At 38.8% G+C, this 27,900-nt stretch overlaps 1 protein-coding gene across 2 annotated transcripts in view; it reads right to left on the bottom strand.

Moving 5' to 3' along the window:
- LOC131968601 (MICOS complex subunit mic25a-like) overlaps window positions 1-27,900 on the bottom strand; it is a 65,094-nt gene that overhangs the window by 10,819 nt on the left and 26,375 nt on the right. For both annotated transcript variants that reach the window (XM_059329553.1, XM_059329554.1), the window contains 2 exons: window positions 24,682-24,752; window positions 5,225-5,360 (listed from right to left, as the gene is read on the bottom strand). In XM_059329553.1, the coding sequence (XP_059185536.1) occupies window positions 5,225-5,360; window positions 24,682-24,752 (207 nt within the window). The remainder of the gene's footprint in view (window positions 1-5,224; window positions 5,361-24,681; window positions 24,753-27,900) is intronic.

Raw genomic sequence — 27,900 nt, 5'->3', positions numbered from 1 at the left:
AGGCAGACAGATGGTGTTCGATAGGCGTCAAGCTTAATGTGCAGAAACAGACAAAAGAGTGAAAGATAACTATATTCAAGAAAAGCATAAACTATAAGGTATCAACTGCAGACAAAGATTAATTCTGGGGAGAAAAATACAGCTTTTTGCCTTTAATCACAGGGAAGAATGCATCTCCTTTAGAAAATCCTTAAAAGCACATACTGATAACAAAAGAACAGAGCTTTTAAGCTGTCGGGAGGTTTTCAGCAGGCTAGCTTTGCTGCTGTCTATTGAACAGTCATGTTATTGTCGCACAAAGCTGAAAAAATACTGAATTCAATTACATTGTAAGTCTTTTCTAACTCGCTAGCTATTTTATCAGCCGGTGGACAGCTAGTTTATTTTTCTTGTTAGTTTAAAAAACTGCCGTCTCTTCCAGAGTGCATCTCAAAAAAGTTATTTGGCATGTTATTGTTATCCTTCCCGTCTTTTGAAAAACAGAAAATTATGAAAGGTGAGTATGTCGGCCCAGTGTTAATGGAATGGTATTAATACAAGTGTTGCTCCTAAATGAGATAATCAACATTTTAAAAAATCTCACATCAATCACAAATAAACATTTTCCAAATTGTGGCATTTTACTCGGTAATGTTTTATATTGTCCACCACAGTACATGATGAGCTCATATCAGGTGAATGTAATTACCTTCTTGACAAACTGTTCCACTTTTGGTATAAGCCTGCATGCACCTTGTTCAGAGAAATGGAAAGCCTCCATTATTAACAGTCTCACCATTAACAAAATGCTTCCTGCAGGGTCTATAGAATATTATATTTCATAATGAAATATGATCCAGTGCACTCTCTCATGACTACATCTGCAGTGCATATTGCTCCCTGTTGACCCTTAACTACCTGCAGCCATGCTGAAACTTTTCCTAGTAAAAGTCTTGTCCAAGTGCTCTCCTCTGCCAAGCTGCTGGCTCTGTCAGATCCATTTATAGACAGGCAGACTGGACAGCTGCCTGCATGTCCAGAGGGGTCCTGGGACTGCCCACTCATTTCTTTTCATTAAGGCAGACTGATCGGGAGCCTCCAGTGGCAGATCTACTCGTCTCCCCTCTCTATTTGACCCAATCTCAGTCATTTGTGTATCATTCCAAGGTGCTATCTGAGTTTCACATTTTAACCTGGCATTACTAGATATTTCCATAAAAACGCAGAAAATCATCAGATCTTAAAAGGTGACTGTTTTATGAAAAGAAGTCTTGAAAAGCTATTTTTCAACTTGAAGATATAATGTTTTACAGGTACACTGTGGGTCCCCTGTAAGACAAAATCGAGGTAACTGCTTCCAACTAAGTGACGCCGTGGGCTACAACTTGTCCCCCATTTAGTTATAGGGGTGTAATAAAAAAACTGATGTTCTTAAGTATTGAAATATTGTGATCCTATATTGATTCTCAAAAACACTGAATCAAGTTTTGATTAAAAGTTTAAATGCAAAGATTATTCATACTATATCTTTAAGCAGTTCCAGAAGACTGCTTATCAATTGCAGAAGACCGATGGATGTGCAGGCAAGTTATTGCTGGATTACTAAAAAAATTCTCAGGCAACTCAAAGTTCTAATAAAATCTTTTTTATTATTATTTCAAAGCAGATTTATGGACATTTATCTACTATGGATAATATCTTCATAAAATGGGAGTCACACTAAATCTAAAAATCTGTATATGATCTATGTTTGTTCAGAAGAGGTAATGAGATTTTTGATGTGATTGCTTTATAGAAAAAGGTACTACTAGGGGTGTAATGATCCATCAGTCTGGATCAATATATAGATTCAATGATCAGTGATACAATATCACCAATGCAAAGTAAGTTCAAGTTCATCACCTTTAAAAGACTATGTCTTTATTTTGAAACTCCCACTTGACATTTATTGCTTTTATAAGATTGTTTTTCATTTAAATGTCTGTAAGAGCTCAGTAACAAACTTGTCAAATCATATTTTAGTTACTTTGATATAAATGTAACCGACTGTGTTAAATGAGCACATACTATCGTCTCATATCGATTACAGGTGCCTGAATTGAATCAAATTGAAATCGTATCATGGTAGACTTTTGGATATCAGCAAATATCATATTGAGAAAACATATTTTATATTAAATATATTGAGAAATAGAGGCAAACTTGTGATTTAAAACCCTACAAAGTACAGCATCTCCCCATTGTTTTCAGAACACCGGCATGTATCTGTCCCTTTCACCTCACAGAATATCTCTCCTTCACATCTCTCTTTCCCTGAGCCCCTCTTCAACTCACTCGCTAACAACACTCTTTTGTCTCTGTCTTCTGTTTCTCTGTGGCTTCTTCATTTCCGGCTGCTTTCACTGACCCTATCTGCCTTCTCTTGTTGCACTATATGTGACCCTGTCCAATCCATGCCGCTGGTGCTGCTCCAAGTGAATTCATGGGGCTTTAGTTAGTATGGCTGCAAATAATGATAGCAGAGAGAGGATTTAAAGTAAGCCTGACAGAACCACTGGAAGAGAGATTTTGACTCTTAAACTGCAGCGAGATCGCTTGCTAAAGTTACTATCTGAATTAGAAAAATGGCCGTTTCAGCCTCTTTTTTTTTTTGAAATGTGCGTGTTCAACAAAGACAGAACTGGTTGCATGACTTTGGAAGCAAGTTAACATGGGAGGAACAGCACCTTGCATGTTAGCCAAACCTACCTTAGACCTTACAGCGCTGGCAGTGCCGCTCATAGCTCATGCACTGGCTAATGTGACAAAGTGTGCAGTGAAGGGTGGTGAGAGAGGCTTTAATATAGGAAGAGGGACAAATGAAGGATGAGAAGAGATGGATCGACAGTGACATCTGCATGAAAGATCCTCGGATGAGCAGCTAACACTCAGGATGGTCAGATGAAGAGAGAAATAAAGATGTAAAGGATATAATAAAGGATATATATTGGGCGTAGATGGTTTTATAGGACACTTAAATGTGAGGCCTTTTATATTTACACATTTATATCTTAAATCTTGGAACATTTATATGTCTTTTTAAGTTTCAGCTTGGGATAGAGCACTCTTCAGAAGTCTTAAAGGTCACCCTGGAAATCCAAGCATCTTCAAAAGAATACTGCAGGTCACTGTTGAAGAGTGAGATTTCATCACTGTTAGATTATCCCAGTAAAGAAAGGTTGATGTCAGCGATAAAATGTTTTGGATCAAGATTGTTTTTTTTTCCAATGTGAGACAGCAACCATGGGGAAATCTAAAAAGACGGCAACTCTTAGACATAAACGATGACTTTCAGGTGGACAAACTCAGGGATTCTTAACAGGTGAATACTCTTCAGAGTCAATAGTTTGGCTTGGTATGTCACAAACAGAGACCTAAAATAATCAATCTAGCATTGAGCACAGTTATGTTTGGCCTCTAAACCACTGTCTGAAAAGGACTAGACCTTATTTATCAACGTCAGTCAAATTCACTTTCATCCAGTGGAGGAGAAGTTAAGGACTTTTCATTTCTATTCAGAGGACAGTGTGGGGTCTAAGCCTGCTCTGGTTTTCAGCCCACAACACTTTCACTCACAGAGGTGTAGTGTTGATACGCTCGATACAGACTGAAGCTTTCTTTTTTATTCATTTGCCCTTTTACTCTCGCTTTTTGTCTCTTCTGTCTCTTTCTTTCTCTGGCTCTCATTCACACTCACTCTGTCAAGGATATGTCTGATTGAATCTGTATTAAACAAGAGAAAAACAGCTTGCCTTTACTCTGCACTTTGCTCTGACACTCACAATCTGAATTTATACAACACATGCTCAAAAAAAAAAGAGACCCACGTACAAACACTTTTCCAAACAGCACCATCCCACTGGCAAATGGATCTTTTGAACCAGTTTAAAAAGACTGATTGCTTTTATTGTGAGCCTTTGCTTCGCTTTTATCGACCGTTTAAACTGCCAAATTCACCAATTGTTGTTTTGTGCCTTTTATCTACTTTGGAGCTGTATCAGTGCATTTTGTCACGATAATAATGTGCAAATTGCCCCATTCATTATTGTTTTTTGATGGAGAAATTGGGTAAAATAAGCACTTTGTAGATAAGCGCAGGGTCTGAACACTATTTGCGAAAGTATCAGCAGAAAGCAGAATGCATTTCAAAGAGCCGAATGCCAAAACTGATTTTAATACACTAATAACGGTGTAATCTTCCTATCAGAAAGTTCCAAAACACTGTGCACGCCTGGCGACTTATAAATCCGCTCAATAAGCATGTCTCATTGATTTAGCTTCCTATTTGAAGTGTCAAAGTAACCGAAGATGCAGATTACAATTCTCACAAGTTAACTGATTCAGTATAAGAGCTGAAAGGATTATTTGTCTCTTCACCTTTTTGTTCCACTGTCAGTGTGTCACTGTCAAGCTTTCTCCAGGTCACACTAATTACCTGCTATCCTTCTGTTGTAAAAAAAAAAACTGGGAGCTAATTAAAAAAAAAAGTTATCTCTCAGGGAAATGGAGATACTTCAAGTGCTCTGGCCAAGTGTGTTTCTGAAAGGGAATGAGCAAGGAGTGATAGCAGAAAAAAATAAATAAGAGTGAGAAATTGATTGCAGGTAGCAGAATAAAGCTGTTTTCTCATATGAACTATGGACAGTCAGGTCAGATATGGTCTAGAGTTTCTCTTTTCACAGACGTTGTCCATGTCAGACATGTTTTTCCTAACTGGAAATACTGTATACTAATATACTATACTAATACTATATGTTGGGTTTAGGCATGGGGTGGCAGGAACACACTGCAAAAAGTACACTTAGCGGTCACATCACCAATTTGTAATTTAGTCAAAAAGCACAGCGCCTCTTGCTCTTCCTTGAACTTCTTGTCGTCTCTCCAGGAAAACATTTTTGTTGCCGTCTATACATATAAATATCTCATCTTCTTCAGCCTCTGATGTGTGTCTGCTAAATGAAAATGACTGCTCTGTTCACGCATGGAATATTATATGACCTCTGTACAAGTTAAAGTCTGTTTAATGTCCGGTTCAACTGATTTGCGTTCTCTCTTCTGGTAACGTGTAGATTAGTTCAGGATTGCAGTGCATGTGTGAAAGGGTCATAATAACACCCCCATGAAAGAAACAAAAAATCTGAAAAACCTTATTTTCTTCTTTCTCTAATGCTCCCCATATTACAAACAGTATGTAACACTCGCCTACCTTCTTGGCTTGCTGCACACAGGTCATGTACTGTCTGGCCAGGCTGGAGCACAGCAGGGTCTGTTGTGGATTTTCTCTGTAGCACTGGAGCACCTTGGCCTGCAGCTCACTGCACACAGACGCAGCCTGTCGAGGTCTGCGCAGAAAAGGAGAGGAGGGTCAGTGAGATTATAACACAGCGTTGCCGGCTGAGAATGTCTTCATTTGCTGTGTGTGGTCAATCCTCTTGGCTACAATTATAATGTTGTGCATTTCTAAAAGTTCACTGGGTTGCCTATTTTAACTTTGCCTCACTTGTTTTATAAGCCTAAAACAGGGGTTTGTCTTGTAGCAGGTGTTACTGCCAGTAGAGCTGCATCAATAGCTCAGTATTGACAGAAAACATCAACAAAAAGAAAAAAAGGAAAAAACACCTGAAAAACACCTTCTTATAATTTCTATTGACATCATTTCATAACATCGCAGTTACATGACTGCGGAGCTGTCTGCTCCATTGAACTCAAACAGATGGTCGTCCGCTCTCTATCCACTTTGAGGATGAGGAACTGGAACAATGACAGGGCATCAATCACTCACAAAGTCATGAAAACCAAATAAACAGTAGCAAGAGTACAGCATTTTCTCAGACAGAGTTGACGGATGCCAACAGCCTTTCTTTTGTTACTTTCTTTTGTTTTGGGCGAATTGTATTTCTATCCACCACTTTAGAATTGCAGTCACAATGTCAGTTGGGTGCTGACAGGGTGGTTCGTGGTGCATTCAGTTGCATGCCGTTAATACAGGAGAACACATATTTGCCCATAATGCCCAAGAGCATTGCTGCATTATATGCCATTATAATAAATTGACTTGTCACCTTGTGCCTGAAGTTTGTGTTTTGCCTCACATAAATACATAACCCTTATGCATTCTACACAGTTTATGACACTGATGGAAAAGATGGCAGTCTCCGTTGCTTTCAGAAATTATTTTTAAAAATCAAAGGAAAAAATACAAAATTATTTCTTCATACATTTCAACTGTGACTGTTGATTTTCAACATCAGGTTTGCAAATATAGCTTGGTTGAAACCAGAGGAATAGCATAACTAACAATTTCTGTTTTGAGTAATTTAATGTTATGAAGAAAACAAAAAAAATAAATAAAATAAAACAGTTGAGCTTGTTTATGGTTTGTTTTGTTGCAGTTGGAGAAGCTAAGATAGTTTCAAAAGCTTCAAGGTTCAGCCTGTGGAGAGAGATGAATTATGCATTGACAAAGCAGCTTAGGAGTCAAAGTCAAACTTTCTCTTTTCTTTTTATCTTACTCACACATACAGTACATGTGTGTGGACAAAAGCACACAATCACATCCACACCCACAAACACACGCAGACACATGCACGCACATACACACACACACACACACACACACACACACAGGTAGTGAATGCTAATCCTACATGAGGGTAATCCTTGAGTGCTCTGTTGCTTGTAGTAATTTACCTGCTGTTGTGACAGAATTCGTAACTGGAAGGATTGGGATATGGATATGTACGTGCACACGCGCATACACAAGCACACACGTACATAAACACACTTACAACTTAATATTCACAGCACTGCATCCTGTACAACCAACCAACAACCTCACACTCACTACCAAGAGAACAGCCCAGAACAGGACAGACCAGAACCAAATAAAACAGAACTGAACAGCACAAAACAAGATAGAACAGAACAGAACGGAATAGAACAGAAAAGAATAGTACAGCAGGATAGAACAGGATCAAGTCGAATAGAAAAGAATAGCACCAAAGGAGATGGAACAGAACCGAAAAGAACAGAAAAGAGTAGTACAAAACAGGTTACATGGAGATTTACATGTCTAATTACAATACGAAAGTAACTCCGATGAGAGAAAGCAGTAAGAACACTTGGGCACGTTCTTAAAAGAACATCTGTATTTTTACTGTACTGTATTTTAATGTGAAGGACAGAAGTACGGTCCGGGTGTGTTGATAACGAGGGTTGATAACAGTGTTTATATTTGGCTTACCAAGACACATCTAATTTCCATTGAAAAACTCAGCAGCCCCCATTGTTTTACAGCGAGGAGATCCAAGTGTCCAATGTGGAATACAGTTAGCGCACAGCTAATTCACATGCGTTAGCGTCCTTTTGCCGAATCTGGTAAACCCGAGCCTAACGTACACGGTTAAAACGATATACAGTCTCAAAGATGAGAAGCTAGACTCTAGTTTCACACCACTTAATTAATCGGAAACATAACATGATCATTTATATTAGTAGTTAATGTGAAATTTTGATAGAATGTTAACCAAAAACTGTCGGATGTGGGATACAGTTACGCTATAACACAATAGAAGAGAACTGAATAGAACAGAACAGAATACACACAATACATACAACACAATCGAAGAGAAAAGAACAGAATATAAGAAAGCAGAATAGCAGAGAACATAATACAATAGCACAAAAAGGGATAGAACATGACCAAAAAGATCATATTATATGATTTGTCATTTAATTATAGATGTTCAAATTTGCATTTTTTTATTCAGAGTACCAAAAGCAATTCTCATATATGAGAATTTCATTGTCTCTTGAGGTGAAATTGTTTTGTCAGTGATGTTACCAAGGTCAAGAATGAGCTTTGAATCGCAACTACAATAGAACACAATAGAGATGCTCTACCTCTGTGTGCTCTCTCTGTGTGACACCAGTCAAAACCTCTCGTAGACATTTATTGTGTGAAGTCTCTAATTTTGGAATGATCTTCAAGATGTTATCCCACAGTCTTTTTTCAGTCTGTATGCATTAGCGTAGTCTTAGAAGACAACAAGGGACAGAGGGGTAAAAGAATTAGTGTTCAATTTGATAGGGAGACGCATGGCTTCCTTTAACATGATGGGACATGCCTATTTATTTTGGGAAGCTGACCACCTGACATTCACACACGCAATCATGCATGCCCACACACACTACGCACACACACATGCCCTCACCCCATCCCTCAAAGCAATTACAGAATCATGCATTCTCCACATTAGAATGAGCTCAGTCGTCCCTGCCTTCACTGACAAATACACACAACAAATTTGTGCGTGCGTGTGTGTGTGTGTGTGTGTGTATGAGATAAACTGAACACACAGAAGACGGGTAGAAATTTCTCTGCACTGGTTATGTGTATTGTGTAGTCTGAGTGTGTGTGTCTGCGTGTTCTTGCGTGTGCAGTGGAGGGTGGAGCGACAGGATTAAATAAATCACTGGCGGAGAGAATATTCATGAAAGGAGAAGTGAATGCAACCTCCGAGAGAGAGAGAGAGAGAGAGAGAGAGAGAGAGAGAGAGACAGAGACAGAGAGAGAGACAGAGAGAGAGAGAGAGAGAGAGAGAGAGAACGTGACAGTGACGTATTAAATGACAAATAACCCTCGCAACTTGCATAGACAAACAGTAACCCATGGCAGCCGTCACAATCTACATTTTACCTGCTACATAGTGAGAAGCCTCGTCACTCCGTTCAGGATGACAGTTGACGGTCAGTCCACTTTGCGTAATGTTTATCATTCAGCTGGGACACTGATGAGGTGCCATCAGGGTCTATATAATTTACTAGTTGATGTTAATAACAGCAAACAGAGTTCCAGTCATATTAAAGCAAGCTGGATACACTCACCTGAGGTGTTGGCTTGATTTATCATTAAAATACTTAATAGCCTTATGATACAGGGTATAGGATTATGGACTGAAAGGCTGTTATTCAAACTGAAAGGGACATTATGAGATTCAAAAGAGGATTTGCAAAAGGTCAGCCCTTGAATATAAAAGAATCTGTTTTGTTGCACTGAAAATGAGGAGAATTTTGTTGTTGTTGGTCAGTTTAAAATCCATTGGCAAGAGTTTCAATCACATGATTAAAATTATACGACTGGCTGATGTTTGACTTAGCACACACTGGTCGGCATTCTGAATTACTCTCTTAGAGAAGGAGATAACAACAACAATAGCCCGAAGGTATTAATCCGAGCTCAAGCAAAAAAACTTTTCTCAATTCAACAAGAGAAACTTTCTGATAGCAGGAGTGTTTTAATAATGGAATCTGAAGCAGAAAATTGCCTCTGCTAATCTGCACCAACTGCCTCGTTTGACTGAAATTAAAGGTGAGCTCTTATTAGAAAAACATTAGCCGCCCCAGCTAGTTTGATAGCTAACTTTCACAGGGAGGAGAAGCAAAACAACATTCCAATTGCTTTTTGCCTGTGACGTTTTTGCATAAATACATGCGGAGTTGGGGGGAAAAGATTAGGCTCAAATTGTTGAAGTATTTCATTATTTTTTGTCTCACCTTGGCAGTGTGTGGTTTTCATGAACAGAGCTCAAGTTCTGCGCTGCTGCAAAGCGTGACATTAGGGAATAAAGCAATAAGAAGAAAAAGGAAAAATCGTAAAGGCGTAGCATTTTATTATTCTCTCTGTGTCTAAGTTTGTGTTTGTGTTGGTGTGTGTGTGTGTGTGTGTGTGTGGTGTGAAAGGTTATTAATGTATGATGACAAGGATTTGGGCTCCTTTAAAGCAGCCGCCATGGCATTGTACTTTTGGTTTTTTAATATTACGCCGAGTGGAGGGGGAGAGAGGAGAGGATCAAAGATGTCATGGCTGGGGTGAGATCAAAAGGAATGACAGAGCATGCATCTTGTATTGTTAGAGGCTTTGTAAAGCTTTTATGATGCTACCACAAAGATAACATCCACAACATTATATTTCAGCGGGCAGAAATATTTCCTTCAGAATCACATGAAATCAGAACTTCAGATGTAGCTCATAAAGCCTGGGACATGGCTCAGAAGCCATGATTATTACGGTAGTCATCACTTATGCCACCTTTGCTAAGTAACGCAGCACACTTAAATCATAAGCTCATAACATCACTACACCACGAAAACTTCACTAAGTTTAATCTTAAGTCCACCAAAACACTTACAAAGTCTCCGTCTCAAATGGGAATAGCAATCAAAAACAACTACAATCCTCAAACTGAAGACAGACAGAACTCCGCCCGTATCTTCATACGCTGACAGCTGAAGTGCTGAGGGGAGATAGGAATGTAGGAGAACAATTCGCACTCTGTTAGCCCGACTGATTGATCCCCACCAAACTCACTTTGTGGGAATATAGGGAGAGCGAGATGGGAGGGGATAAGGAGAGTGTTTCATTAAAACAGGTGACAAGCGGGAACAAGATAAGGGACACATGTGCACGTGTGTTTGTGTGTGACATCTCATCGCTGATAACTTTTCAATCAGGAGACCTCGCGGTTGGACGACTCACTCGAGTTTGTGGTTGATGTGGGGTGAGACATGCTCTCTGGAGCATTTCGCTGATATCACCTTCATCGCTAGCCTTTTTATCATCAACTATTTCTATTCCAGTTTTGTGTCATTTAATTTCTAAGGTCCTTTTTCTTTAAACAACTTCACTTTTCCTTTGAAGAAACACTGTAGCTTTCAAATCCATCCAACACACAGAGTAACAATCGCTAATTTTGGCTCTCACGGAGGACACTGCAGTTTAAATGCTGCTAGTCCAGTGCTGTCACTTTGTGTTTATCAACATGTGCACCCAGAATTAGTGCCACAATTTCAGTATTTGACCAAATGTGAAATATGATCACAATCTCCTCTTGTGTTGCTGAGTTATGGGTTTAAATAATGGCCAAAAACGTTTTTTGTTCAACATTATGATGCCACAGTAGAGTGGACTTTTGACCTATCGTATATAAAATGTCATCACTTTATCATTTACTCCTATAACACATTTTGATTAAATGCTTTTATGATTAGTGCATACATTCTTGAGTTTACAGTGAGCTTACAGTGGCCTGGACCTTTGATCATCAAGTCAAATCTGCTCATCCTTCAGTCCAAGTGGATATTTGTACTAAACTTAATTTAAAGTCCTCCAGGCATTCCTGAGATATCGTGTTCCAAGAATGGGACAGATGGTTGGACGGACAACTGGAAAGCATAACACCTCGGACCACAGCTGTCGCTGGCATAAAGACTAAAGGTAAAACACCATTTGGTCACATTGACCTTAGAGTTATGACCACAAAATATGAATTAGTTTATCCTTGAGTCCAAGTGAACATTTGTGCCAAATTTACAGAAATTCCCTCCAGAATGGACAGATAACTCAAAAACGCAATGCCTTCTGACACAGATGTCGCAGGTAAAACGCAAACAACAGAAAAACTTCACAGTAGACAATATATAGACACAATATAGCTGAAATTAACAGACTTAAACAGAGAACAGCAACAGCAATATGATTATCAAGCAGCAAAGGTCAAAAAACATTAACAGGACATACTTTTCCCAGTACAGCACATTCTGTATTGCATCAAATATAATTTTTCCGGATGTGATGATTATGATACACCACAATGTCAGAGTGGATAGAGAGTCCAATCTGTTCCATTTGAGAGTTATATTTAGCTCCAGACCCAAGACCCGTGGCAAATAAAAGGGACCAAACAAAACCTGATCAGAACAAATATCATTTCAAACCAGGTTTGGGCCAGAGTCGGTTAGACTCAGTTACTAAGAACCAAGTGGACCTGTGAAGATCATACCAGTTGTAAATTTAACTGTAATGGCAAATGTTAATCTGACTGTTACATACACAGCTGTTCACATTACCATAATACATGTGATGTCTTGATTAAATTATGAAAATCTGTTGTTTAATGCAGCAGTGAAAAGGCTACCTTGTGAATTTACACTTCCTTGTCTCCTCACATATCTACTGCAACTGCAATGTGACCTGTCTGTAATTCCTGTGCAGGCGTGCTTGTGTGTAGGTGTTTTTTTATTTATATACTGTATAGAGTCAGTCAAAGAGAAGTACACAGAGGCAGTAGCAGAGCCAGAGTGTGTAAGTGACTGCAGCCTTCTGTCTTAATGGTAAATCTTTGTTGGACCACAGTGCAGACAGGTATTGTCTCTAGTAATGACTAGCAGTCTACTACTTTGTGGGGCACAGAGATTCTTACAGTACCTGTCTGTTCCACTAATTGGACACGCTACCCACATACACACAAGAATAGACACACATAGGGAATAAAGTAGATATAAGAAATCCACATGAAAGAAGGCTTTTAACCACAAACTGTCAGCAGTTACTTCATGGTGAATACTCACACAGACATTCACCTGAGGTTCACTTAGGCTCTGTCTTTGCTAACACTTTGAGGGTAACAAGGTTTTTTAAGAGGATTAATGGATTTTTAGATCTTAAGGTAAGCTAAGCTGCAATGTTGTGGGTCTCTTAGGTGAGCTATTTTTGTGGAATGTGGGTAGTGTGATACCCCAAGGCAAGGCTAATGGATGAACTTCTCTAAAAATGCCCCATGCAGTTGGACAAGGCAAGTAGAAAATTGCACTAGATAACGTTTTAGCACGCACTATGTCCCCACTCGAAGATAATGTTTTAGAGGGTGTGACCTGTCCAATGTAGGAAAAGAGAGGCAATAACCCATGAAGCTTCCATGTTGTTGCTCTGCAATCAACCAAGTGCCCTCCTGAAGTGTGAGCGGCAGCTTTTAGCTTAAACTTTTGCACTCAAACTATTCAGGGCCAGTTCTGGAATCACTGCTAGTAGCAGCCAAAGTGCTACTGTACTGTACTACTGTACCTGTCAGTTAACAGCTGGAAATGACTAAAATGGATTTGTAATGGCAGTGTCCCTGATAACAAATCACCCAAACTGGGGTTACTTCCTCCATCAGCTAGCCAGGGTGGCTTTTATCACATTTTAGTGATAAAATGACCATAGTGCTGGTAAACAACCTCGAAAATTATCCACACCTTCCTTTCCTCAATGGTCTAGTCTTTTGAAACAGCACCCTGTATTATGCAGCTTCTAGCTCTTCTTTTGCAACGAACAATGCCACTAGGTCACATCTTCTTTTCCCTCCTTTCCTCATGGTGAAGTCACCTTAACTACTCCATGCAGAAAATCAGTCAACACCTTCCATCAGTACTGAAAACTCATATCACCTTCTCCACCACTGAATAATGTGCTGAGACGGATCTGCAAAAAAATCTCTCTCGCCTTGCATACTACACTGTAATTCTTTTTTCAGCTATTTATTCTTAAAAAGACAGTTTAGGGGGCGCTGTAGAGCCGCGGACCAAGATGGCAGCTTAGAGTGGGTGCTCCTCGCAACTTTGTTAAAAGTCCTAGTTTAATAACTATTAACGCTTCTAAAAGATGTCTAAACAAACAACCCTTAAAGACTGTGAAAGCAGCTCCAGATCCCGTGGTTCTCAGAGACCCAAAACTACAACAACTGCGGTAGCCGATGATGCTAACGATCCAGCTGGCCCACGGAGTGACTTAGCTGCGGTGCTAGTCGAACTGCAGTCACTCAGTGCGACCGTCACCGCTATGAACACCAAGATAAGTACTCTTGATGGCTTTGGGGCAAAACTCGACAACATGGAGAGACGCATAGCTGAGATGAATAGCTCTGTCGATGCTGTGCAAAAGAGTTTTGCGGACCTTCAACATGACATCACTGCTAATGCTGAGCGGCTCACGGAGGCCGAAGGGCGCATCGGAGACGCCGAAGATAGCCTGCAGAGTGTGCATACGGAGCTGACTGACGCCGCTAAACGCATCACATACTTAGAGTCTAAGATGGAGGACCTAGAAAATCGTGCCCGGAGAAAGAACCTGAGACTGGTAGGGCTCCCCGAAAAAGCTGAAAAGACCCAGCCCATGATTGATTACATCCAGCGTATGTTGCCGGTCTGGCTGGGGCTCGAAGCCGCCAAGTCGTTCACCTTGGAAAGAGCGCACCGCACTCTGGCAAGACCAAGACCGGATCAGAGCAGAGCGGTAATCATCCGTTTCCTGCGATTTCAGGATCGTGAGTTTGTCTTCAACACATCCAAACAACGTTCGCTCACGCATGATGGTCACAAAATCTTCTTTGCTCAAGATGTATCAGCGGAAACCATGAAGGCACGGAGTCCATTCACTGCAGTGAGGAGAAAGTTCATTGAAGCTGGAACTTTTCGGGGATTCACCCTACGTCCTTGCAAAATGAGGGTTCTACACAACGGGAAGATAGTTCTTTTCTCCACACCAGAAGAAGCGGCGAACTTCATCCCAGACTCCTAAACTTCTGAATTCCGAGGATTATAGGTACCTACAGAATGACTAATATGATGGACAATATGGGTGCACAGTAGTTTAATATAATTTCTGCTAAGATGGATTTGTGTATATTCCGTACTTTATTATTTTAAGTATATGCAAAGCTGCTACTACCATATTTGGTGGACACTTTATTTTATGCACCTATTATTGACCAATACACTTGTTTATTTAACACAGGCTTCTGAGGCAGTTAAATCAAGAAGCGATAATAATGCTATGCTTCATTCTAGGACGATAAATGTTTTAATGTTCAGATTGGATGCGAGGTTGGGGGGGACCGCGTGGGCTGTCTGAGAGAAGTGCCTACAGTTAAACCACTCCTCATTAGTGTGGATTGGTGCTTGCCCTTACATGTTTAGTTTAAGTAAGGGAAGGGGGGGAGGGACTGAATTTCAAAGGTTAAGTGTTTTGTTATATGTCAGGTTAAGTTTGTATTTTTTCTGTTCTTTCCTTTTTTTTTTTTTTTTTTTTTTTTTTTTTTTGTCACACTCAATATGGTCATTTCTTTCACTGTACATGAACCAACATGGAAAGTCCAAAACTGTCTGATTTAAGATTTACAAGCTGGAATGTCAGAGGACTCAATAAGATAACCAAACTGAAACAGGTAATGAATAGACTTAAAAACCTACACTCTAAAATAATTTTTCTTCAGGAAATTCATATCACAGTCACTGAACTTAAACAGGTACAGCGTAGATGGTCTGGTCAGGTTATACATGCCACATATAACAATTACGCTCGAGGGGTTCTTATTCTTATCCATAAAACAATTCCTTTCCAACTTACCAATACTATCCGGGACCCCCAAGGAAGATTTGTGATAGCTCAGGGCAGGATCATGTCTCACGCATTGAATTTGGTCAGTATATATGGTCCTAATGAGGACAACCCAAAATTTTTTGAACATTTCTTCTTAACCTTGTCTTCATTATTTGGCTTCAATATTATCGGTGGAGATTTCAATTGCACTTTGAACCCATTGGTAGACCGCTCTACAAAATGTGATCCCCATAAAAAACAATCTAGAAAAACAATTTTACAATATATCACAGACTTAAACTTATCTGAAATCTGGAGAAAAATTAACCCAGATAAATTGGAATACTCATGCTACTCAGGAATACATAAGTCCAGGTCTCGCATTGATTATTTTTTGGTGTCACAAGAACTGGTATCCAATATTAAGAACTGTTGGTATGACTGTATAGTTATCAGCGATCACTCCCCCATTTCTATGTCTGTACAAATGGAAAAGCTTCTACAGTCTCCCCCTAATTGGCGTTTGCATGTGAAGTGGCTTAAAAATCCGGAATTTGTTAAATATGTAGAAGATAAGATTGACGATTATTTTCAGATTAATACTAACCAAACTAATGCATGCATTAGATGGGAAGCCTTCAAGGCATATACTAGAGGGCAAATTATTAGTTTTACGAGCTCTAAAAATAAGAAACAAAAAGCAGAAATTAATAAATTAGAGAAGCAAATAAAATCTTTGGAAATAGATATAAATAATAAAGATGACCCTGAAAAACAAAAACGGTTACTAATTTTAAGAACGGAATACAATAAACTAACATCTGATAAAGCAGCAAAAAGTTTACTGTGGCTGAACCAGGCCTTTTATGATCAGGGAGAAAAGGCCGGCAAATTGTTAGCTTGGAGAATTAAAAAAACACAATCTGAAAGAGCCATTAATGGCATAACTACTCAATCAGGGGAGATATCAAATGATCCTCAAGATATTAATAATACATTTAAGGAATTTTATCAGACACTGTATACGTCAGAATGCTCCCCCACACCCACTTATAGAGATACCTTTCTTGATCAGCTCCAGTTTAAAACTCTCACAGAGGAGGTTAAAGAGGACCTGGATAAGGACATAACGGTGGAAGAGCTTTTGCAGGCCATTAAAAGTATCAACTCAGGCAAAGCTCCAGGGCCTGATGGCCTACCGATAGAGTTTTATAAAACCTTCCAGAAGCAGTTGTTGACTCCACTTTTGAATATGTTTAACGAGTCATTTAATGATGGTATATTACCGCCGACTTTAAGACTCGCTACAATAATTCTTATTTTGAAACCTGGGAAAACACCGACCGACTGCTCCTCTTACAGGCCTATCAGTCTTATGGGAGTAGACACAAAAATATTGTGTAAAGTTCTTGCTAAAAGGCTAGATCAGTATATCCCCTTTTTAGTACACAGTGACCAGAATGGGTTCGTACAGAGTCCTCAGGGTTTTCATAATATTAGAAGGGTTCTCAACATAATCCACTTTAAAAATAATACCAGGGATACAGCGTTGTTATCTCTAGATGCTAGACAAGCTTTCGATCGAATTGAGTGGCCTTATTTGTTTAACTTGTTACCAAGATATGGACTTGGGGGAAATTTTCTGAAATGGATAGAATTATTGTACACTAACCCTACAGCATGTGTAATGACGAATAACAATTTATCAAGTCCGTTAACGTTAGAGAGGTCAACTCGCCAGGGATGTCCTCTCTCCCCACTATTGTTTGTTTTGGCCATCGAGCCTTTAGCCATGTCCATTAGATCTGAAGCCAATTTGTCGGGTATAACAATCGGAGAGCATGAACATAGGATATCGCTGTATGCAGACGATGTGATTCTTTTTTTGTCGGACTTATCAAACAGTGTCCAGACATTACTACATTTAATTGATAAATTTGGTCAGTTTTCTGGATACAGTATTAATAATGCAAAGTCATCTATACTTTTTTTGAACAAAGAAGAAAGAACCAATCCAGTTATAAGTACACCCTTTTTTAATGCGAGGGAGGGCTTTACCTACCTTGGAATTAAGATTACCCCCCAAATTAATACAGTTGTTAAAGCAAACTTTGACCCGTTGATGAGAGAGGTACAAGATCTGCTTGAAAAATGGACAACAATGCCAATATCAATGATTGGCCGGATCAACATAATTAAGATGACTGTCTTGCCGAAATTCTTATATTTGTTTCAGTCACTCCCATTGCCACTGCCAAAATCATTTTTTAAAGAAATTAATACTGCATTTTGTAGGTTTATCTGGAATAATAGAAAACCCAGACTAAGACTCAGATTATTGTATCTGCCTTATGATAGGGGTGGATTACAGATGCCCAGTTTACAGTATTATTACTGGGCCGCTCAGCTGCGTAGTACTATCTTTTATTTTGTCACACACTCTCCTCCAGCATGGGTTCATATTGAACAAGCATCAGTATCTGAGCTACCAATAAGCCTATATTTATATTCAGCAGATTTAAAAACTTTAAAGAAAAAAACAACAAATCCCTTCCTTAAAAACTCTGTTGATATATGGTTTAAGGCTCATAGACATATTGGTGATACTCCCCCCATCTCTCAATTTTCACCTATTTGGGATAATGCGCAGTTCGCCCCTGGCAGGGCAGATGGTGGTTTTCAGGCTTGGGCTGACAGGGGGGTGCAAAAAATTGGAGACTTATATGTTCAGGGCACTTTACTAACATTTAAAGACCTTTGTTTGAAATATTCAATTCCCAAAAAACACTTCTTTAAATACTTACAATTGAAGCACTTCATCTCATCAAAGCAGCACCAGGCTACACACGAGCCACCACTGTCCTGCCTTGAGGGCATTGTGTTAAAACATATGAATGGGAAACAACAAATTTCTACATTATATAAAACACTTGTATCACATGATGAGGAATCTAGTCATGATAGAAGGAGGGCATGGAGTTTAGATATTAAGGAAGATATTGAAGAGGCTGAGTGGACATTAGCTTGTTTGAAAGCTCAATCACAAACCATTAATACTCGAATGAAATTGCTACAACACAAGTGGTTAATGAGGACATACATAACCCCTGAGAAACTCAACAAATGGTCACCTGACATTCCAGATACATGTGTGAAATGTATGGCTGAGAAAGGTTCTTTAATTCATTGTGTATGGGAATGTCCTAAGCTGGTAGATTTTTGGAAAAGGGTAGTCCACACTCTAAGAATTATCACAGGTATTAAGGTACCTTGTATAGCAAAACTTTGTATTTTAGGGATATACCCTGATTGCTTTTCTGTTAATTCTAAGTGTAAGACTCTGATCAACTTTGGCCTCCTGCAGGCCAGGAGGATGGTTGCATTATCTTGGAGAGAGACTGAAGTATCTTCTACACAATCTTGGATTAGAGAAATGGCAATGTGTGTTACATTAGAAAAGCTAACCTATGTAATTAGGGGTAAAGTGCAAGAATTTGAAGAGGTGTGGACACCCTTAATGGACTTTCTCAAGCAACAGTAGATTATATTTATCTGTAAGCATAATGAGTGTAACAATTTTTTTTTATTATTATTATTATTATTATTATTATTATTATTATTTTTTTTTTTTATATTATTATTTGTTGTAATTGTTATTTATATTCACACACTTTTTTATTTTATTTTAATTTTTACTCATTTTATTTAATTTATTTTTTGTGTATGTGTGTTCAGCGGGGTCTGCCTGCTTTTCATTATGTGGCTAGTGTGGTGAGTGTTGATGTGTTGTGTATGTTCTTATTGAAAATTAATAAAAACATTGTTCAACAAAAAAAAAAAAGACAGTTTACCATAAAATCTATATTTTTTTTTCTCACACCTTTGGCGCTATTTAGCAAACCAGACTGTTTTGGTGTGAGCTGCCATGTGATGAACATATGAACCGCTCACATGTCTACCTTTTCTCAAATAAAATGGAACTAGAAGGCACTTGGCTTGTTCTGCTCAAAGTGCCAAAATATACTTTTAAAAAACTAAACAGCAATGTGTCTTTTTTCTAGGAATCATGACCCGGTTAATCAAGATAATCCACAGACCTTGTTGTGGGCAAGTATCATGTTGGGACCATTTTCTTTCTACCAAACTAATCATATAAACACACAGAAAGAAGCGTCTCATGGAACAGAGGCTTGTGCATGTGACAGTGCTAGATGTAAACATTAATGGTGTCCACAAGCAAATTGCCATATCGTTTCAATTACACGGTCACACATTAAGTTGACAGATTAAGTGTATATCTTCTCAAAACTTTATTAATCAATCTTTTCTAAACATATCACAATGAAAGTGAAACCACAATTAACACGACGATTATGTCCAAAAACAGAACTCTGTATATTCAAGACAAGGCAGACATTTCTATAGCCGGTATCTTTAACACATGACAAGAGGAAAAATATATGTTTTAATTTTGAGGTGAATGTTCCCTTTAAATGATCTCCACATGTAGTTAATATTAAGTGTCTTGCACCCCTCATTAGATACCTTTCATTTTGGTCATTTTGTTCATGTAATTCAAGGGTTTTTTGTGCGTATGTTTGTGGCTTTATCAGCCTATGTGTTGGCCTGTACATGTCTCTTTGTTGAGAAGTGAAGGTCAGGTGCAACAGTACAACAAATACAACTAAACCTATTCAAAAGGAAGAGGAGGAAAGAAAATCAAAAACAACACAAATCATCTGACTTTAAAATAACTTCATCACCTCTTCTTTGTCATACACGCAAAACACAAGTGAGAAGGAGGATGAGGACAATGTGTTAAGGCAGACAAAGTTACAGCCTTGGGCAGAAACATAAACATGAGTGAGATTTAAAAATATTTTAGAATTATTGACAATGATAAGACAACATTAGAGAGATTCATAGGGAAAACTGGAGATGAACACAGATACAAAGACAGAAGAAAAAGACATACTGTAGCTACATAATGTGTTGGACCGTGCTGCAGCCCCCCCCCCCCCCCCACCACTGCTCCCCCTCCCTTCAGCAGTGGGTAAATAGAATAATTACTGGGTGGTCAGTGTAGTGTGAAATGACAGCGTGACCACGGCACAATGAAACGCTGCCCAAATGCTGACAGAACATGACGAGCACGTGGCTGCCTGAATACAAAGTGTGCCTGTATGTGTGGCAGAGATAGAAAAGGAAAAGGGGAAGTAAAATTTTTGTGTGAGTGTCTGCACGCACACATTAAAAATAATGAGCAACACATTGTGGCAGGACAAAATGCTCTTCTTTTGGAAAACTCATGCAGAACTGATCTTCTAACCTCTTCCATGCAGCTATGGACAATAGCAAATCTTGCTAATGTAATCATTTGGACAAAATTTTGGACTTGAATTGTACGCTGTTAAATTCAATGGACCAGGTGCAGGAAGATGGCAGTGTACTGGATGAGGTCACTGCCCGTCATACAGTGCAAAGCTAGCAAAAAGAGCAAGCATCTTCTTTTTCTTCTTGCTTTTTCCAAGAAAGGACTAGACTGCATGCTACTACACAGAACTACTGACTTAATACTAATATCAACTAATGTATGTAGGACAGCTATGTTTTATATTTTTCTTTTCTCTTTTGTATGGAAGTCCTTGGACAGAAGGTTGATTTTTTTTTCACTCAGAAAGCCTAATTATGCACATTAACACACTGATGCTGCAAAACTATAAACTGACACTGATGGTGACTTTCTTTCATTTCCCACCCTGTTAGGAAATGACAGATGTATTCAGATGTTAGTAACATTAAAGAGAGTTTACTCAGAATTCAATTACGCCTCTATGCTGCTCCCACATGAACAAACCCTTTAATGACTTGAACCATAAATTTACCCTACCTTCATTATCCCATGAAGAGGTCTCGCACTAATCAACCACATGTGTAATATCTGTATATATATTACACGCTGCAAGCAAAGTGCAGGAAGAAAAAACAACATTTCTTCCATTGCAATTTATCTTTTCTGATACTGCTACTCAAACATCAATGTGGAACTTACTCATAAACCCAATGACAAATTATCCCTATTAAGCATGAGGCTTAATCTCTGTTTTCAGTTTTTGTTTGTAGTTGTGTTGTTTGCATTTGAAAACACAAAAGTTACATTTTAGCACAATGGGGTCCAACCTCTCAAACTCAATGAGGATTTTGAATGGGTTTGTGGTTAAATGCCTGAAATCAGGTCTGTGGTTTACAGAAGCTTAAGAGATGTTCATGTTTTGTTGTACAACATAAAATACGTTAGCAAATACCCCCATTTGTAAATTTTGGAGTTTCTACGTGTTCTTGAAAAGGTGGTTGGTAACAAGTGGCTAAATGTCGGGGGGGCATGAAACGTCATCACGACGGACACGGACGACAAACCTCTCAGTCGTCCTCCTCACAGCCTCTACACTGCAAAAAAGCCAACTTGTATTTTTTGGCGTAAAACAGTGATTTAAGTTGGTAAAACTTGGAAACATAAATTCTTGACATTTAGGGCAATAATGTAAGTTAGCACAACAAAGCAAGCCAGTTGTCTGCTCAAAAACAAGTTGGTGAGTTGTTGTTACTTATATTTTTATATGTTGGGGTTCAAAATAAGGAGCAATAGTTCTGCTTACTCTTATTTCTTTGTTGTGAAATGCGAGAAAGCCAACTTTCTGAGTTGGCACTGCGTAGAGTAGCCATTAGCGTATCAATGCTAACTCAAAATTGTGGTCGCAACATTAGCTGACATTTCATAGCGCCGTTACAATCGTGCCAATTCAGCACATTGCAGAAGTAAGGATTCAAAGTTATTACAATGTAAAATTATAAGTTAGTACAACTTACAGTTGAGTTGACAAAAATCAGAATTCAGAGTTGAGCAAACTCAAAAACTAAACTTAAAATATTTAGTTTAATTGTCCAACTTAAAATTTTATCGAAGTTTGTTGCCTTGAAATTTTGAGTTCACCCAACTTTTCTTTTTTTGCAGTGTAGTTGTGTTTTTCAGCGCTCTTGTAAACTGTAGTAGATTGCAGATGTGGTAATAAACAATTTATCAGGCTACAATTTCGCTAGCTTGTCAAAACCGCTGGTTAGCTTGTCAGAGAATGTTTGCAGCATAACAGTGGTGACCATGCTGTAGTTCACTATAGTATAATGTTAGCTATTTACTATTGTCGGCTGCATCAAAGTTATGTTCATTATCCTGCTGAACAAAACACACCAGCATCAAAAACGTGTGTTTTGTCACAGAACTTATTTTCTACAATGATCCAAAATCCAATGCAAAAATCCCATAGGCTAATTTTGAATAGACCTAATGTTGATGCTAATTTCCACGTTGGCCTACTGAAATCTGTAATTTTGTTTCCTCTCTATGGGACAAGGGAATTCTGGTTCCCATTTCTAATGTGTTTTTAGCTGGAATAATATTGACTAATCACGTTTGAGCGGGCTCCTAAAGTTAAATGCAAGAAAACCATCATAAACGGGCTACTTGTGAAACAATCCTGCCTCTGAACTCCAACTTCATTTTCACTTCTCAAATTGCTGATTAGACTGTTAACAATGACCAACGCACAGAAAAGGAAGTCTTGGCCCAGTTATCTTTTATCCAGATATCAGCCGGCTACACCGGAACCCCCGACTTGGATACATTTAACACTCAACAATGCAACAGATGGAAAATAGCTGGCTCTTACATCATACCTTTTACAGGTTTCATTCCATGTGAAGTCCAGGTTTTAATGGTGAACAGAAAGACCCGAGAGCAAGGGTAAAAAAAAAAGCAAATGTGCTAATAGAAACTAAAAGGTGAGGAATGAGCATGAGAGAATAACTGAAGGAAATAAAGAGATTTGAACTAATTAGCCATCTTTCATTAGTTTTGCAATAATCATCGCCATGCACGTGGGAAAGGGGAAAATGAATGGCTTCTTTACTAAATTGGATTCACAGAGATTTTTGGCTCTCTCTCCTTCCAAAAGGGGGTAAGAATGGGTGTTAAAGAGGGGCGTAAATTGGCAAGGCCAACACTCTCCGGCAGTGCCAGTGTGGCGGCGGTTCAGTGTTGAATGGATCTGACATGCATTTTGACAGGTGAGGTCTGAACTCTGCCATTGCAGTGGAGCACCTCTGCTTCTTGTGAAAATCTGCTGTTTCTGTTATCCAAACAGCAGAATGAAGCCATTTAAAAGGCCAAGTTGTTAATAATGTATTGCCATGATTACCAAGCTGGTAGTGAATACAATAATAATAATATTAAGCAGCATTTTTTTGAGAAAAAGGCGAGGATGTTAGTGTCAAATACACATTAGACAGAGTGGGATGAGTCCCAATATGCTGCATCTATGAATGAAATCTCTCCCCAGTTCACAGCATAGAATGCATATTCCAAACCAGGTAATCGGCTTCACACAATTTAGGTTGTCTCTCCAAGCACTGAAGACAAAACAGTGGAATAAAAACAAAGACAATGATACTCTCATATATTGCACAATTTGCTTTGTCATGTCTAAATTGCAAATAAAGCAAGAAATGGAGGAAGAAAGATGGAGGCTAAACAGAAACAAGAAAGAAAGACATAAAAAATAAGAAGCAAGTGTTATGACCTGTTTTGATTATGCTATTATAGTGTCATTCTCACACTACAAACCATGTTAGGCATGTTAGTAGACAATTATTATACTTGATGAGGCCACCTAACGGATGAAAGATCATCGTCAGTAATTATCGCAGCAGTATCTCGATGTGATATGCATGTTTTGACAAGGTTACAGGTTGAAAACTCAAAACAATATTTATCATAAATACTTGTTCCGTAGATTAAAATCATAGATCAATAATATAAAAAAGATGTATATATATTCTCAAGTATTTAAACTCTAAGCAGCAACATATGTAAGTATTTCATTAACAATTTCCCTAAAGAGGAAAAATGGCAAGCCCTGACTGAATTTATCACAATACTATGTGAGATAAGAAGTGATAATAGTAAATTAACACATAGCCTCACCACTGTATGTGTGGAAATGAATGTTGTGACTATGGCAGCTACAGGAGGTGTGGGGTCCACATTAACAGCATACTAACACTGAAACCAGCCTTCACACTCAGGTCTCTGCCCACATCTGCTTTCTTGACAACTGTTATGTGGACACCCTGCTAGTCAGCGCTACTTTCTCTCTGTCACCCACCGTGCTGAGGTTTTCTTTTCGAATTTGACACCTGATATCTGCCTTAAATTTAGATATCCAGTGTTAGCTCTGAGGGGGAAAAACAACCTCAACTAACAGATTATTTAGAGGTGTATTCATCAAACTGATTTTGTCTATGATAGATTAAAAAAATGTAATTAAGGCATTAAGGCAGCAACAATGTAGTGTTGTATGCCGAATGGTTCACTCTACAGGGAAAGGTGTTGCAAAGTAATTCACAGCATTTACCGGATGTGGGCCTCAGCTTTAGTAGCTGCCTCGTTGTACTGTTCCGCCGTCTGCTTGTAGTTGTCGAGGTTCTGGAGGCAAAGAGACAAAGAGACAAAGAAAAAAAGGAAGTGTTAATTCAGCCATTTAGTGGTATCTTACTCTGAAGAACTTCACTTTATATTTTGAGCAACAAGCGAGCCGCTTCACCATATCCTGTTTTTAATGATGGCTTTGACATTATTTAATTTTCACATCTCATCAATTCATAACATAAAAAACAGGACTGGCAAAGTCCTCAAATTGAGTCCCATGAATTAATAACTTGCATTATTTACATAACATTACCATGGCTACAACACCTTTTTTGTTTCAATTCAAGCTCTAATAAGCCAGAGATGATAAGCAAAATGCATAAACCACCTTCCCAAATGTCATATTTGTTAAATTAGCGACCTTTTGAATTTTACAGTGCTGCTCACAAATCTGAATACTGATTGCCTGTTGGTACTCCATAATGCTTTATTTCAAGCAAGAAACAGTGGCATTTAAACAGCAATTGCTACACAGGTGGAGCCCGTGCCTAGAGGGTGAGGTCATATACTGCACACGATTACTGGTGTAATCAGTGGTCACAGTGTTAACTACACTGCATCTGACTATAAAGACGACAAGGGTATAAGAAGTTTTAGGAAAAAAAGCAGAAGGCGTGCAGTATTTCCAGCCACAATGCAAAGTACAAAAATGTTGACAAATAATCAGCTCTGTAAGATAAATGATTTTCATACAGGCTATATGTCAAAACATATAAAATACAGTTTGTCTAGAATGCCCCAAACACAAAGCAAATCCCTCTCCCCACCCTCTCATACATTCATTCACGGCGCAGTAATCACCATTTTAAACCAATAACCACATCGCTCACGCTTTTACTTAATTATTCCCCTATTCCCAATAGATGGGGTGATAGGAGAGGAAGATAATTGAAGTGACTGAGCAGGGAAAGAGATGGGATCAAACACAAACCTCCTCCACAATCCCTAACCCTCTACTCCTCCAGTGCCCCCCCAGTCATTTTCATATCTCATTATTTCACGCTGATCTGCAGACATGCTTCTCCTGATCTGAATGTCTGGTGTTGGAAAAGACTCAAGTAATGTCATAGGCATCTTTTTCCTTAATCCTATCTGCTGGTATTCACTACAATGTAATAATCTGCCCCTCTATCCTTTTCTTTCCTCTTCTTTACAGAGAAGACAGTCAAATTTATGTCATATGTCTTGTAAAAAGGAGGAGAGGGCATTTGACTCAATCAGTAGTGTTGAAGTATAACTAAAAAAATCAGTTGTTACGGAAACTTCTGCAGTTGATTGAAGAAATATGAAAATTAAGAAGTTGTTATTTTGTAAATGGGTTATAAAAAAACTTTGATGATCTTACCCACACTTTGCCATGTTTGTGGATGTTTGCCAAGGTGACATAGCCATTTTTTAAATTCTGCATACAAAGTTATGGTTGATTCAGAAACAGCCAATTAGTAAATGCCTATTTGATTCATCGAAAAACTGAGTGGCAGCTGTTCAGCAATCAGGAACAAAGATATAAACAATTTACAGAAGAACAGCTACAGTTTAACTTTGTTCTTTTAACTGAGTTTTTGTCCCGATACCAATTTGGCTATCTAGTCGGCTAATTCATAATGCCAAACATCCCCGGGGGTAAGACTTTATCCCTGCCAGTTTCCTGGCTGTGTTATATTGGATTTTCCAGGACAGGACTCAGGATTATACTTCTCTTGCTGCTACTGTAAGTCTCCCCATTGCTTATATGTGGACTAGGTTTAAATACAACAACATGACTGCCGCTCCAAAGACTGGAAGCACAATTCATCCCAGCATTGTGTACCTCTGTATTAAGAGATAGTTCCAGACCTCAGGACCCCTGCTCAGGTGGTCTATTAATCTACTAAGCATTAAACCTTCCAAATAAATACCTTAATTTGAAAGTGCTACAAAGTCAAAGTCCTGGATTCATGGACATTAAAGAGACAGAAAGTATCACTTCTTGCTGAAGGAGAGTTAGCTAATACTTTGGCAGGCTTCCTGGGAATATGTGGTAAGAAGTTAGCCACATGTTAGCGTCTTAGCCTTTAGCCTCAGGTCAAGAGCACAGTGGGTACACTCAAAAGAGGAAAGCTGAGCTGAAACTTGAAAGTCTGAAGTTGCCTTGTGGGACATTTAGTGTTCTAGCCTAGATAAAAAAACGCTCCACAGGGGCTTAAACCCACGGGTGCCTCAGATTATGCAGGACACAGAGAGAGTAGGGCACCAGCAAGGGAAGCAGCAGGCACACAGATTAAAGGTAAAGTGAAATTCTTGCTGATGATTGATGCATCCTACCAAGGCTCTATCTTTTGGGGTTTTTTAGGGTTGACCACTAGTTGATAGAGTGCCTCCCACTTGGAAGAAGATAAACAAATGAAGGCATATCAATGGAAGCACAATGGGGAGCTAGAGAGAGGTCTTTTCTTTCCCTACTCTTTCCTCCCACCCGTTTTAGTTTGCACACTTTCAAGGTCAGCAGAGTTAGCTAGAGGAAGGAAATGTAGTCTATGAGCAATAGGCCAAAAAACATGCAACCTTAAAATAGCAACATCTATTTTGATACATGCCTAAACTAGATTAAATTGGAGAATAAATATATATATATATATACAGTAGTGTTCAAAATAATAGCAGTCCAATGTGACTAACCAGATTAATCCAGTTTTTTAGTATATTTTTAATGCTACATGGCAAACAAAGTAACAGTAGGTGCAGTAGATTCTCAGAAAACCAACAAGACCCAGCATTCGTGATATGCAGCTCTTAAGGCTGTGGCATTGGCCACAAATGTTTAATTAATGATAAATTAATTTATGATGGTGGCCAAGGATATGTAGCAAATGGTCAGTTAGATGGTTATAGGAGAGATGTTGTACCAGAAGTTAGTGATACAACCATGGTGTCTTTGGTCTTGTGAATAGAGCAGGGGACTTTGAGGACAATGAGGAGGCAGGAGGTGCAAATAGTGTTTGCACTGACAAGTACAGCTTATCCAATGGAAATGTTGGGGGACCACAAGGCTGTGTGTTGTTTTTGTGTGTTTCAACATGGTGTTTTGTGTGTCTGTTGACACAAGAACAGACCCAGAGCAACAGCCCCAGCTCAGCTCTCATGACACCAGAGAAGTGGCAGCACT

This window comes from Centropristis striata, chromosome 3 (assembly GCF_030273125.1).
Source record: "Centropristis striata isolate RG_2023a ecotype Rhode Island chromosome 3, C.striata_1.0, whole genome shotgun sequence".
In the NCBI taxonomy this organism is placed as follows: domain Eukaryota; kingdom Metazoa; phylum Chordata; class Actinopteri; order Perciformes; family Serranidae; genus Centropristis; species Centropristis striata.
The sequence above is the reverse complement of the archived record's forward strand: the minus strand, read 5'-3'. Positions and strand labels throughout refer to the sequence as shown.